This window comes from Oncorhynchus masou, chromosome 3 (assembly GCF_036934945.1).
Source record: "Oncorhynchus masou masou isolate Uvic2021 chromosome 3, UVic_Omas_1.1, whole genome shotgun sequence".
NCBI classification, from domain to species: domain Eukaryota; kingdom Metazoa; phylum Chordata; class Actinopteri; order Salmoniformes; family Salmonidae; genus Oncorhynchus; species Oncorhynchus masou.
The window spans coordinates 48,805,003-48,817,403 of record NC_088214.1 but is presented as its reverse complement, the minus strand read 5'-3'; the positions used below and the strand labels follow the sequence as shown (position 1 = coordinate 48,817,403).

Here is a 12,401-nt window from a genome sequence, read left to right as displayed (position 1 = left end):
AGTCACTTGGCTCTGTCATAACCTCACATGGTCTCTCCTATCATTGCTATGCAGACGACACACAATTAATCTTCTCCTTTCCCCCTTCTGATGACCAGGTGGCGAATCGCATCTCTGCATGTCTGGCAGACATATCAGTGTGGATGACGGATCACCACCTCAAGCTGAACCTCGGCAAGACGGAGCTGCTCTTCCTCCCGGGGAAGGACTGCCCGTTCCATGATCTCGCCATCACGGTTGACAACTCCATTGTGTCCTCCTCCCAGAGCGCTAAGAACCTTGGCGTGATCCTGGACAACACCCTGTCGTTCTCAACTAACATCAAGGCGGTGGCCCGTTCCTGTAGGTTCATGCTCTACAACATCCGCAGAGTACGACCCTGCCTCACACAGGAAGCGGCGCAGGTCCTAATCCAGGCACAGGTCCTAATCCCGTCTGGATTACTGCAACTCGCTGTTGGCTGGGCTCCCTGCCTGTGCCATTAAACCCCTACAACTCATCCAGAACGCCGCAGCCCGTCTGGTGTTCAACCTTCCCAAGTTCTCTCACGTCACCCCGCTCCTCCGCTCTCTCCACTGGCTTCCAGTTGAAGCTCGCATCCGCTACAAGACCATGGTGCTTGCCTACGGAGCTGTGAGGGGAACGGCACCGCAGTACCTCCAGGCTCTGATCAGGCCCTACACCCAAACAAGGGCACTGCGTTCATCCACCTCTGGCCTGCTCGCCTCCCTACCACTGAGGAAGTACAGTTCCCGCCCAGCCCAGTCAAAACTGTTCGCTGCTCTGGCCCCCAATGGTGGAACAAACTCCCTCACGACGCCAGGACAGCGGAGTCAATCACCACCTTCCGGAGACACCTGAAACCCCACCTCTTCAAGGAATACCTAGGATAGGATAAAGCAATCCTTCTCACCCCCCCCTTAAATGATTTAGATGCACTATTGTAAAGTGGCTGTTCCACTGATGTCAGAAGGTGAATTCACCAATTTGTAAGTCGCTCTGGATAAGAGCGTCTGCTAAATGACTTAAATGTAAATGTTAAATGAACAGAAGAGGGCAGTATCGCCGCGCCCAACAGGCTCCCAGTCGAGTGGGAACCTGGTTGGATATTGGAGACGCTAAAACGGAAAACATATACAACCAATTCGGAGTAGATAGAGAGAATAAGGAGAATCCTCGCTGGGGAAAAGCTTGGACCTTTGAATTGTCATATTCTCTGGGAATTGTCTCGGTGCCGGAGTTTGCGAATACAGACAATTATAGTAATATCCTTGTTGGCGGGGAAATTCAAAATCTCAATAATGTTGGTGGTTCAGTGGTAAAGTTTTTGCCTTCAACGCGGGAGACTGGGGTTCGTATCCCAGCCTTGACATCGATAGACTAAAATTAATTCGGATTCACATATTTATAGGTTTTGCCCGGAAAGATACGGTTGTTAGTGTTTGTTCAAGATATGAACTGAATGTTTTAATATGTTGTTTGGGTTGAATTGAGAGACTAATTCATTCAAAATAATGGCGAGGCAATTTATATGTAGTACGTTGTGTTTCCCAAATGATCTGCTGGAATAATTATTGAGACGAGTCGTATTTAAATAAATGTATCATAGAAGAGAAAGTTACCTAAACCTGATGAATTCTAAGGAATAACGGAGAGATACGATACGAAGTTTTGTGCCCATCAGGATGTTATATTTTTTTATGAATCGACTGACATACGATATAAATTTAGCAAAGTAAAAGGTACGTTTAAATTTTGGGGTATAGAAAGTTGGGAAGTTCGGTTGGTGTTACTTTTTCGATAGAATTTAAAGCAGAACTCAATCTGAATAGGGGATATATCTTTGACTAGAGGCAGGTTGACTTACTGCGTCATTACATTGAATACACAATAACGTTCCTCAAATGATGACAGAGAAAATTGGTTGTGTCATTTAGAGGGAAAATGTGTGCATTATAGCTTTGAGTCACTTTTCAAAAGTGGCTAAAGGTTCCAAATACATTTTTTTAAAGTAGCTGAATATCGTCAGGATAGTCTGAAAACATGCTAAAAATAGCAACAAAATTGCTAGGCGTTTCATTGGGCTATATTTGGCTATAAGAGAGGGAGGTCGTAAAAAGTTGTGGTAGTTCCCGGTTATTGATTTTTGGTTTGATTGTTTAGGTAACACCAGTGAATTTGAACAAGAATTTAACGTATTCTAAACATTATCTGTAAACATGACCTGTTTTCATTATGGGGAACAATGAAAGGCCCGCAAAGTGGTATTGCTGGCTGGGAGTGTTTTATTTTAAAGGGACAGTGCACGTTTATCACAGTTGTGTGAGTTAATGGCAGGGTAAAGCATTTTGGGGAGACAATTTGGAGAAAGACTGAATGAGTTACATGAAACATCGAGGAAATTTAAAACAATTGATTTGAGGGTATTATTATAATTATTAGGTTTTATTTGTAGTAAATGTTTTGGGTTTAAGGGGATTTCCATGTTCCCAGAGACAAGATATCTTAAAGGGGTACACTCACATATGGAATATTAGGAGTTTTATTTTCTGGGTTTTAATTAAACATGTGAATTCTTTAGATAAAGGGTTCTTTAATATGTCTAATATAGTATGACCTCTATCACGGCTTTCCCTTGTGGTCATATCAGCCTCAGGGGAGGGCCATTTGGATAATGAATTTGTGGTCATTTGTGATACTGATTTCAAGGTAAATGAATTATGATGGAGTTTATAGCTCTTGGACATAATTGTAGTTTGAACCACAGAGGACAAAGTGAGGATAAGTGAGATAAGAAATAGGTTCAGGATTCTGTTGTGAACACTGTGAAGGTTTCAAATTGGCTACTATTGATTTGGTATTACAACAGGAACAGAAATCCTACTTATCATCGATAATAAATAGGGGAAGACATGGTACATTGAGGTTTGGACAGGACATATTTTAAGCAAATAGGGCAGGAAAATACATAGATAGAAAAATAATGATTTTATAAGCATTAAAATTATTTATGAAAATAAACAAGTTGCCATTCTTAGGGATGGTAAATTACTGTAGATAAGGTATCCCACACTATGCAACATATATTAAATTATCGATGAGACTGATTTTAAGGTTAACCCATGTTATTGTTAGATGAAATACAGTGGACTCCTGAAGGAGAGAGCTCATTTGTACAGAAAGGATACAGTATGATATGGTTAGCATTCGTTTGGCTTTATTTGATCATTAGAATATTTTTTATTTAAATAGTATAAAGTGGACAGGGACATATGACATCTGTGGTGATTCAGGATTATTGATAGGATCGAGATGACCTTAATTAACCTATGTAAGGACTTTAGAAATTGCCACCATAGACATTTTTTTCCCAAAAATCCATGAGTTTAGATAAAGCCAAACAGTGAGACATTTAGTTAATATTTGGAAACAACACTTAGTTGTTACTGACTGTTATGAGAAAAATAGCTACAGACAGATAGGGGAAAAGGCAGACGGAGGAGCCCTCCCCGCACTGCTGAGACCTTGAAGGTTTGAGAGCAGAGAGGAGAAGGGGAGCCAGGAAATGAGCAAGATAGGAGTGACATAGAATAGGTAGATAACTGTTACTGAGTGGAGTAAAAAGGGGAATGAATGCTTAGTTGGTTTCAGGAACTAAGGTGTTAAACACGGAAGCATTGCCCAGAAATGATTCTGCACAATCAGGCCGAAATAGTAGCATCAACTTGTGTCTGTGAAATAATAAATTAAAGAAAGGTTACTGTTTAAATATACAAACACACCTACAGGAAGAACATACAAAGCAGCACAGATAACTCTTAAACTAGATAAGACACTTGACAAAGAATTGATACAGGATAGACGTGAATGGACGCCCGAGGAAGAATTGGACATGTGGAGAATGAAAGCGGCGCTCCTACATGATAATGTCAGACGAGGATAATTTACTAATCTTACCTAAGTCATTGTTTAGATATTGCCACAAAGTTGTTACCTGGGCAGAGCCATGTATCAAAGGGGGGATGGGTAAATTGTGGTCTAGGATAGGACACTTTGTGGCCTATTGGATAATAAACTAATAAATAAATACAATTCTAGCTAACAAGTAGGCATAGAAGTTGAAGATATAATCAGATAGAACAAATGAGAAACTGTTTGTTAACCAAACCTGTATGTCCAAGATTTTATGCACTACAGGTGAATTACAGGAGAAGGTGATTCACTCAATCCAGCCCCTGGGGAGAATAGACGGGAAGCAGCCCCGTTGGGAGGGTGAGAATAGCTGAAAGAGTTACCTGGGTTCATATCACACACTGCAAAAGGGTAAGACACATTACCACTGTCAAACAATCACAGTGTTAGAGAGGAGAACCGTAACCAACAGGGTTCGGCTGTCATCTCTCTAATGAAGGTTCCCTGATCCAGTCTTTTCCCCACTGTGAGCGTTCATTGAAGTGAACGTGTGGGCTGGCCTCTGGCTGATGATATGTTCTCTGGGTGGGTTTGGAGCTTTACAGGAGTGCTGATTGCTCTGAGCTGTCTTATTGTGGGAGCAATATTCCTTAATATACCAGGACCCATCCAAGAATTTAGAAGGTAGTAACATGATCCATAGTTAGACAATGAGGATTTTGTATTAACCAAGCATAAAAGATCACTTGATCTGGATAAACAGGGAGTGTAGTGAAGGTAAAGGTTTCGGTTGACACCCTAGTGCCATTCCGGGTAGAAGAGGTTAGGGCAGGTGATAGCTCTATAGTCTGCCAGAATACAAGCAGAGCCCCTGATGAAGCAGATACTGACCGTTGAGTCGTCCAGAGCCAAGGGCCGGTGAGGATAGTGCAGACAAAAGATCTTAAGGAAGTGATTGAGGTGGAAACGGGTTATGGGGATTCTAACCTATGGTTAGAATGGATTCAGTATAAAGCTAGATCAGTAGCGAAAGAAGAATGTTAGGCCTGCGCCTCAGCAAAACCTCAGTTGACAACCATTCCCTTTCCATTTGATGGAATTGATATAGCCAGGGGAATGGCCTGTGTGGTAAAGCTGTTCATGAGGGCAGGGAAGCCGGACAATGACAGTTGCATTGATCTGTGTTATCTGTATCCCCATGTGCCCATTGCATCCAGACTTCCCCCTTTCACAGATTACAGGAGGACATTATTATTGTATGGCTCGCTCCAACACACACAGATGGGACATAGGGGAAGTAAGAACATGCAATAGGACAGAGAATGTTACAACCGACAAGACAATGAGGGACATGACTGGCAGATGAAAGGCCTAGAGTGGAGGTCTACTGGTTTTTGGAGGTGTAAGACTGTACCCTAACCTGCCTACCAATTGGACCGGTAGTTGTGCACTATGGGTGTGCTGACTCTCTGAGGTCATTAAAGATCCCATGGCACTTATCGCGTAAGTGTAGGGGTGTTAACCCTGGTGTCCTGGCTAAATTCCCAATTTACCTGGTAAAATAACAGATAAAAATTCTAAATATATTTTGATTCGTTTTAAGTTTTCGGGCCACATCATTTCTCAGGAGGGCATAGCCACTGACCCTGCTAAGGTTCAAACCATTGTAAATGTGACAGAGTGAGATGATGGAAGCTGATGGTGTCACTCCGTCTCCTAGCAACATCCGTTCTTTCCTTGGTATGGTAGTATACTATCAACACTACATTGAGAATTGTTCCATGGTTGCTAGGCCATTGTTTCAGCTGACTACAGGCAGAAGAAGCCTAGGAGAGGCAAGGTCAGAAAGAGGCCTGGTCCCTCTCACAGGCTCACTGCTGCAGACTGGACTGCCGAATGTCAACTCTCTTTTGAAGCTTTGAAAGCAGCACTAGTTGACCAGGCTCTGCTGGCTCATCCAGATTTCTCTCAGCCATTTTTACTTTCTGTTGATGCATCTACTAGTGGTTTGGGAGCTGTACTATCCCAAGTGCAAGATAGGAAGGCCGTAGCCAGGCCAATAGCTTTTGCTAGTAAGTCTCTTAATCATGCACAATCCAAGTATACTGTTCACCTGCAGGAATTTCTAGCCATGAAATGGGCCATTCCTGATAAATTCAGCCATTGGCTGCGAAGTTTACTGTGGACCGACAAGAATTCACTCAAATATATTCTTACAAAGCCGAGACTTGATGCATGGGAGCAGAGATGGGTTGCAAAGCTGGCACCCTTTGATTTTGATATCCAGTACATACCAGGGCCCAAGAATGTTGTTGCTGATGCTTTGAGCAGAGAGCCATTTGTCCGCTCCAAAGTTCTGCACCGACTGACAAGAATTCCATATGATGTCCTGCTGGAGGAAGCCAGAGGTCTTCGAGTGGATGATGTACAAGACATGTTCCGTCTCTCCTGTGAAAAGCCCAAGGCTGGCTGTAGAATGTCTATGGCTCCTGGAGATGAAGTCAGTGGGTTGGTTTCCTGTGAAGAGGTGTCTGCTGTCCTCCATGCTCACCGCTGATGGGATGATGGTGCCACAGTTCACATGTGCAGCACCTTGAGAAGTTGATGTCCATGGGTCAGAGCCCTTTACCTATCCTTACACACAAGGAGCTGTATGATAACCAGTCACTGGATCCTATCATCAGCAGAGTCATGTTCTTTGTAGATAGAGGCTAGCGCCCATCTAGGAGAGAGTGAGTCCTTGAAGCTAAAGAAACAGTTTATACTCTAAGACAGTGGGGAAAACTCACCACGCGGTTAGGGATTCTGTATCGTGTCTCAAAGCACCCAGTGAGTAAGAAGAAAATATTCCAATATGTCGTACCTGTGTCTTTGAGAGGCCTTGTGTTGAAGGGAGTTCATGATGATGCTGGTCATCAGGGTCAGCAGCGCACATTGTGGCTCACGAGACAGCGGTTTTACTGGGAATCTATGGAGAAGGATGTCAAGGATTACGTGGCCCACTGTAAGAGATGTGTATTGAGTAAAGCACCTGAGCCTGAAGCAAGAGCTCCACTGGCCACCTTTAGAACTTGTGTGTATTGATTTCTGGACTGCAGAAGATTCAAACAACAAGTCTATTGATGTGTTAGTAGTGACTGATCACTTTACTAAGCTGGCCTGTGAGTATCCATGTCCAAACCAGTCTGCTAAGACTGTTGCTTGTGTTCTCTGGAATAATTTATTCTGCATTTATGGGTTCGCTGATTGTATCCATTCTGACAGGGGTGCTAACCTTGTGAGTTCACTTATTGCAGAATTACTTCAGCTATCTGGTGTTGAAAAGTCCCACACGACACCTTATCATCCCATGGATATCAGTCAAGCAGAACGTCTGAATCGCACACTGGGTGGGATGATTAGAGCTCTGCCAGCTAGGTCCAAGGCTAAATGGCCTCAGATGTTGAACACATTGACATTCTCCTATAACTGCACTGTTTACGAGACTACTGGGTTTCCACCCTTCTTCTTGATGTTCGGACGCACCCCTAGGTTGCCGGTAGATGTTGTGTTTGAAAGTGTGCTGTTGGATAGGGACACAGTAGATGTGGATAAGTTTGTCCAGTCGCTGGGTGAAGATCTGAGAGAAGCCATGACAGTGGCCCAGCAGCATGCCAGTAAGCAACAAAAGAGACAACCGAGGTCTACAACAAACGGTCTAAGGGTCACTCTGTGCAGAAGGGAGACAGAGTTCTACTTGCTAACAAGGGGGAGAGGGGCAAGAAGAAACTGGCTGATCGCTGGGAGAGTGTGGTGTACATAGTGGTTGCGAAGAACAGCTCACTCAACATATATCGTATCCAACACCCTACCACTGGAGGCATCAAAACTGTGCATAGGAACCTGATTATGCCAGTCAACTTTCTGCCGTTGCCTTCGTGGGAGGAACCTGAGGGTCACAGATCTCTATCGAATGGTGACGTGACCTCTGAGATGTCGGCAGAGTCCAGCCAAATGGATGGGAGTGACGCCAGGACTGTCCACTGGGTAGCAGGCCTTCTTGAGTTTTCTGGGAGGATACTCCAAGAGGAAGTCCCAGCTGATGGAAGTGAGGTGGAACAACCATATGAAGTACAGCTAGCAAGATGCCTGAGAGCTAGGACCGCGCCAAGGGTTATAATTATTATTATTATTATTAATTATTATATAATTATTATTAACACATAATGTGTGTTGTCTCTTCGTGTGCAGGGCAAATAAAAATAATTCAACTAGCAGACCTCCAGTTGTGGCAGCGTCCTAATTAAAAGTACACAACGCAGAACGAACCACGCAACACTAGCAGGTGGGGACTGCAGGGCCTGGGACCGGTATGTCCCACCAGGCAGGGGTTGGCAGGGCCAGGCCAGCAGGAGCATCACAGGCTTGGGCTCTGGGCCAGGAACAGGGAGAGGCTCGTGAGGGAGAGCAGGTGGAGTCTTTGTGGCTGAAGTTCCCAGGGTAGCAGACAGTTGAACCTTGGGCACCCAAGCATCTGGCTCGAACAGCAGGGGGTCCCCAGTGGGAGGAGAGGACGACTCTGCAACGGCAACCAGTACAGGACCAATGGCAGCAGCTGTGGACTGTGTGGTGGACTGTCCACTCTGGAGTTGTGTTCATTTGATGGGAAGCCGGACATCTCTGGAGAGCTAACCGGGCCAACTAAGGGAGTATCGGCTGTGGTGGCACTTCTGCGACGATGACGATGGCTCTAGTCAAGGGGGCCCTAGAGAGGTGACAGTCAGGAGAGTAGCGGTGGAAATGGTGCTCACACGGTGGTTACTCAGGCCGCGGGGGCCTAGAGTACGCCCTCTTGAGCTCTTCCTGCTTATGACGCAGGTCCTCGTATTCCTTCTGCAGCTTCCAACTAGAGAAGGCCTGGTAGTCTAGGAGAGAGGTGTGTAGGGCCTTCCTCAGGTGCATGATGGGTTTGTGTGGCGGTGTGGGCTGAGGCGGGTGGTTACAGTTGTCTCTTGACTCTTCTTTGGGGCACCTCAACATATCAACTATAGCAGGTCAGAATCCGACGATACAAAGGACCATGAAAAAACTGTTGGTCGCTAAATCCGGCAAGACCTAGGACCATGAAAAACAACGGCGAGCTGGAGCTCGTCTGAGCAGTTGGCTGGATATTCCCTCACCCACTATATAATTAATGCTGATTGGTTTGGTTCTGCCCACTATAGTGCTGTCCAGTTAGAACATGATGTTGAGGCCCATCACTGTACTTTTGATAGTCACCACCACACCCACCCACCCACCCACACACACACCTGTTTCCATTTGAAGATGTTTCATATGATTGTGGTTATGTTTGATGGATGCACAACACTTCAAGATAGAAAACCACCATGTGAGAGTCCATCACTACACAATTTGCATCTTCTTGAGGTGTGTGGGGTGGAGCCCTGGTGTGCATCCAAGCACCCTGATTGGTTGGAATTCTGTTAAGTGATTGACAGGTTTGAAGGCCAGTCAGGTTAAGAGAGCCTGCCTTGTTTTACAGCTTTCAAGAACCTTAACTCTGTTCTTTTGGAAGCTCCTTCCTTGTCATATTTGGATCTTTGCTGGAAATTCACTTCGTGAAGGTGGGACCATCGAGAGAGAGCTTGTTTCTTTTCCTTGATGTATTTAATTGGTTTGAACCACAGTGATTGGACACGGGGAGTCCAAAGCTGTGTTCACACTGCGGGCCTTAATGCTCAAATCAGTTTTGTTTTTCAAATCTGTATTTGGAATACTGACTGTCCAAACAGCAAGCTACAAGTGAACAAATTAGATAATCTATAGGGAACTATCAAAATAAAGTGTGACCAACTTAGCAACCTGAGGCTTTCCTCTTGCCAACTTTTTCAGACCAGTGATTACTTAATGGAAAGAAGGATTCATTTCTCATCGGGCTCAAACATCATGTGGACAAGCATCAGGAACTGAAAAACATATGATTCACAAGAAGGTTTTGGGGCATTTAAATTGTTTATTGCATAATCTTTTCACTGTGAGTCAGATACCTTCAGGCTATGTTCTGATATACACACTAGCATACCACTTACAACTCATACACAGCACATCACTTCATTCTAAGTGGTATGTTAATGTATTGGAACACAGGGATGTGATTTATGGTACAGAGTGTGAGTAGTCATCTCCCTTGAGGACCCTTAGGACAGAGCCTGTTGAGGTCAGGACTGCTTGTGGCCCTTGGAGGAAGAAGAGTTCCACATTTCTTCTCCGTCCTTCTCAACGACCAGGTTGCCGTCGTTACGCAGGTACATGCGGCACATCTTGAACCCTTGACCCTGGCTCTTGGTTTGCCACATCATCTTGTTATCCCTCTTGTACATGACAAAGTTGCAGTCGTCCTGCATGCACAGGCGGTAGGCGTCACACTGGCCGGCCGTGTCAGAGGACCACATCTGCCTCCAGCCATAGATGACAAAGTTACCGTCCTCCTGTGTAGACGAGAGATAAACGATTGTGGTATGCACAGCAATTTAAAAGGTTTTAGGTAGGTGCAAACACACAAACCGTTTGGGAGACACTACCCTAGTTCAGCTGACTGCAGATGACACATTGTCTGTCTATCTGTAAATGTATTTATATAGCAGCTTTTAAGACGCTTTAAACCTACCTGGAAAACAGCCTTGTATTCCTTGTTATTGGACCATATGATGTCTCCCTTACGCATCTCATCATACTTGGACATGTAATTCCTGCTCATGATTCTGAAATAAAGAATAAGTAAATAAACCCTGCTTAGCAAAAAATGTAATATATACCTTTACATTTTCTAAATTCCCTTAGCAAATATTTCCATGGCAAAAATGTATAAATGAACAGCTTTTGAAATAGTACAATAATGGGCCATTCAGTGGACCACCTTTCAAAAGTTGAATAGCACACTTCACATGAGACATTTTGACAGTTGGCAAGAATTTAAGTGAAATTTGACATTTCCGTTTTTAGATGATTGAAATCACTGCTTGGAGTTATCTCCCGTAATGCAACATTTAGCAGGATACATGCTATACCCAGATACTTAAGTTGTTAACCCCCGTTATGATACTCACAGGTGGTGTGTGGTTCAGTAGTTTGGATTGATAAGGCTCGAGGTTCCAGATGAAGTGAAGCTGGTAAAGAACTGTCCTTTTTATACCCACGGAGAAGAGGGCAAGATGGAGAGAGTGGAGGAGGAGATTGAAGCAAAGCAGAATACAGGTTTCTTTCATGGCTGAATGGACACTGAGATGCATAAGACACCCATGAACCCAGTAAAACGTGTGGTAATTAATTGGACTGGAATCTTGAAAAATAAGATGCTTTCATAGTTTGGATTAGATTGGGTTAGACTTGAATCATCTTCAGCTGGTGGATCTGGCTGGACACATTCAGGGTGCTAAATACTTGTTTTGAACTGGTCTTGTGATAACCTTTTAAAAGATCAAATCGTTTTTAAAGTTACATTTGATTTTTGGTGGCCAAGTGTTCCTCTGAATTTCGTTTATAGTAGTGACTAATTAGCCCCTACATTTTTGGGGAATTATTTAGCTACTGAAAAAGTGTTAGCTGGTAGGCATGCTTTGCATTCTAGATAAGTATTGAATGTTGTTTTAACACCATCTACCTTTAGCCGATCATTACAGTATATTGTTACTTTGATGTGTCCTATTTAGTTTTTTGAGGTACCAGTACTGGTCGTGCTTCAGATTGGATAAGAAATATCACTAACGGTGTGGCCTTCAGCAAGCACATTAATGCTGTCTTCAAATGCTCATCGGAACTGGGAAATCTCCCAGTTATGAGTCATAAATTTGACGTGATCGTGTTAAAGTTGATAAAATGATTCAACCAAGGAGATTTTAGCTCGGTAGATGAGCTATCTAACATTGCTCATGATAAAGTTAGCTAACATTGAGAGTATGGTCACACGAGCTACATTATCCACATTGATAAGTTTGACACTGTCAATGGATTTGCTTGATCATCTTTTGGTTGAAAAGGTGAAAGGTCAGTGATGATGTCACAACTTGTAAACTCGGGGTATCAACGTTATCTCTTACTTTCCCCTTGGAATTCCAACTTGGGACAGTTGTTCAAGTGGTTATTTTCCAGTTGGAACCTTGTATTTCCCACTTCCAAGGAGTTGTTGGAAATGTTGGAAAGTTTCCCTTCAATCAATCAATCAATTGTATTTTCTTATTTATTTATATTTTAATCTTTTGATGTTTGAAAACAGCTTCCATCAGAACCTGACCTTTGTGATGAAGGTGCACTTTCCCCTACAGTAAACATTCTGTTGGAGAAGATAAAAACAAATAATCACAAGTATTTATTTGTGATTGAAGATGTGGGTGAAGACCAAATCACTGATAACATAATTTTGTATGAAGGCCTTTCACATCTGTTTCTTGTTTGAAAGAGATACTTTAATGTAATGTGTGGAACGATCACCAAGCAAGTACGAGCGCACA

General features: G+C 43.5%; 1 protein-coding gene across 1 annotated transcript; it reads right to left on the bottom strand.

Moving 5' to 3' along the window:
- Positions 1-10,112: 10,112 nt before the first annotated feature.
- Positions 10,113-10,668, bottom strand: LOC135507474 (B-type lectin plumieribetin-like). The gene is made up of 2 exons (XM_064927006.1): positions 10,562-10,668; positions 10,113-10,382 (listed from the first exon to the last, which is right to left on the bottom strand). The coding sequence occupies exons 1-2, from the start codon at positions 10,649-10,651 to the stop codon at positions 10,113-10,115; spliced, it is 360 nt and encodes a 119-aa protein (XP_064783078.1). The 5' UTR covers positions 10,652-10,668.
- Between the last annotated feature and the right edge of the window lie 1,733 nt (positions 10,669-12,401).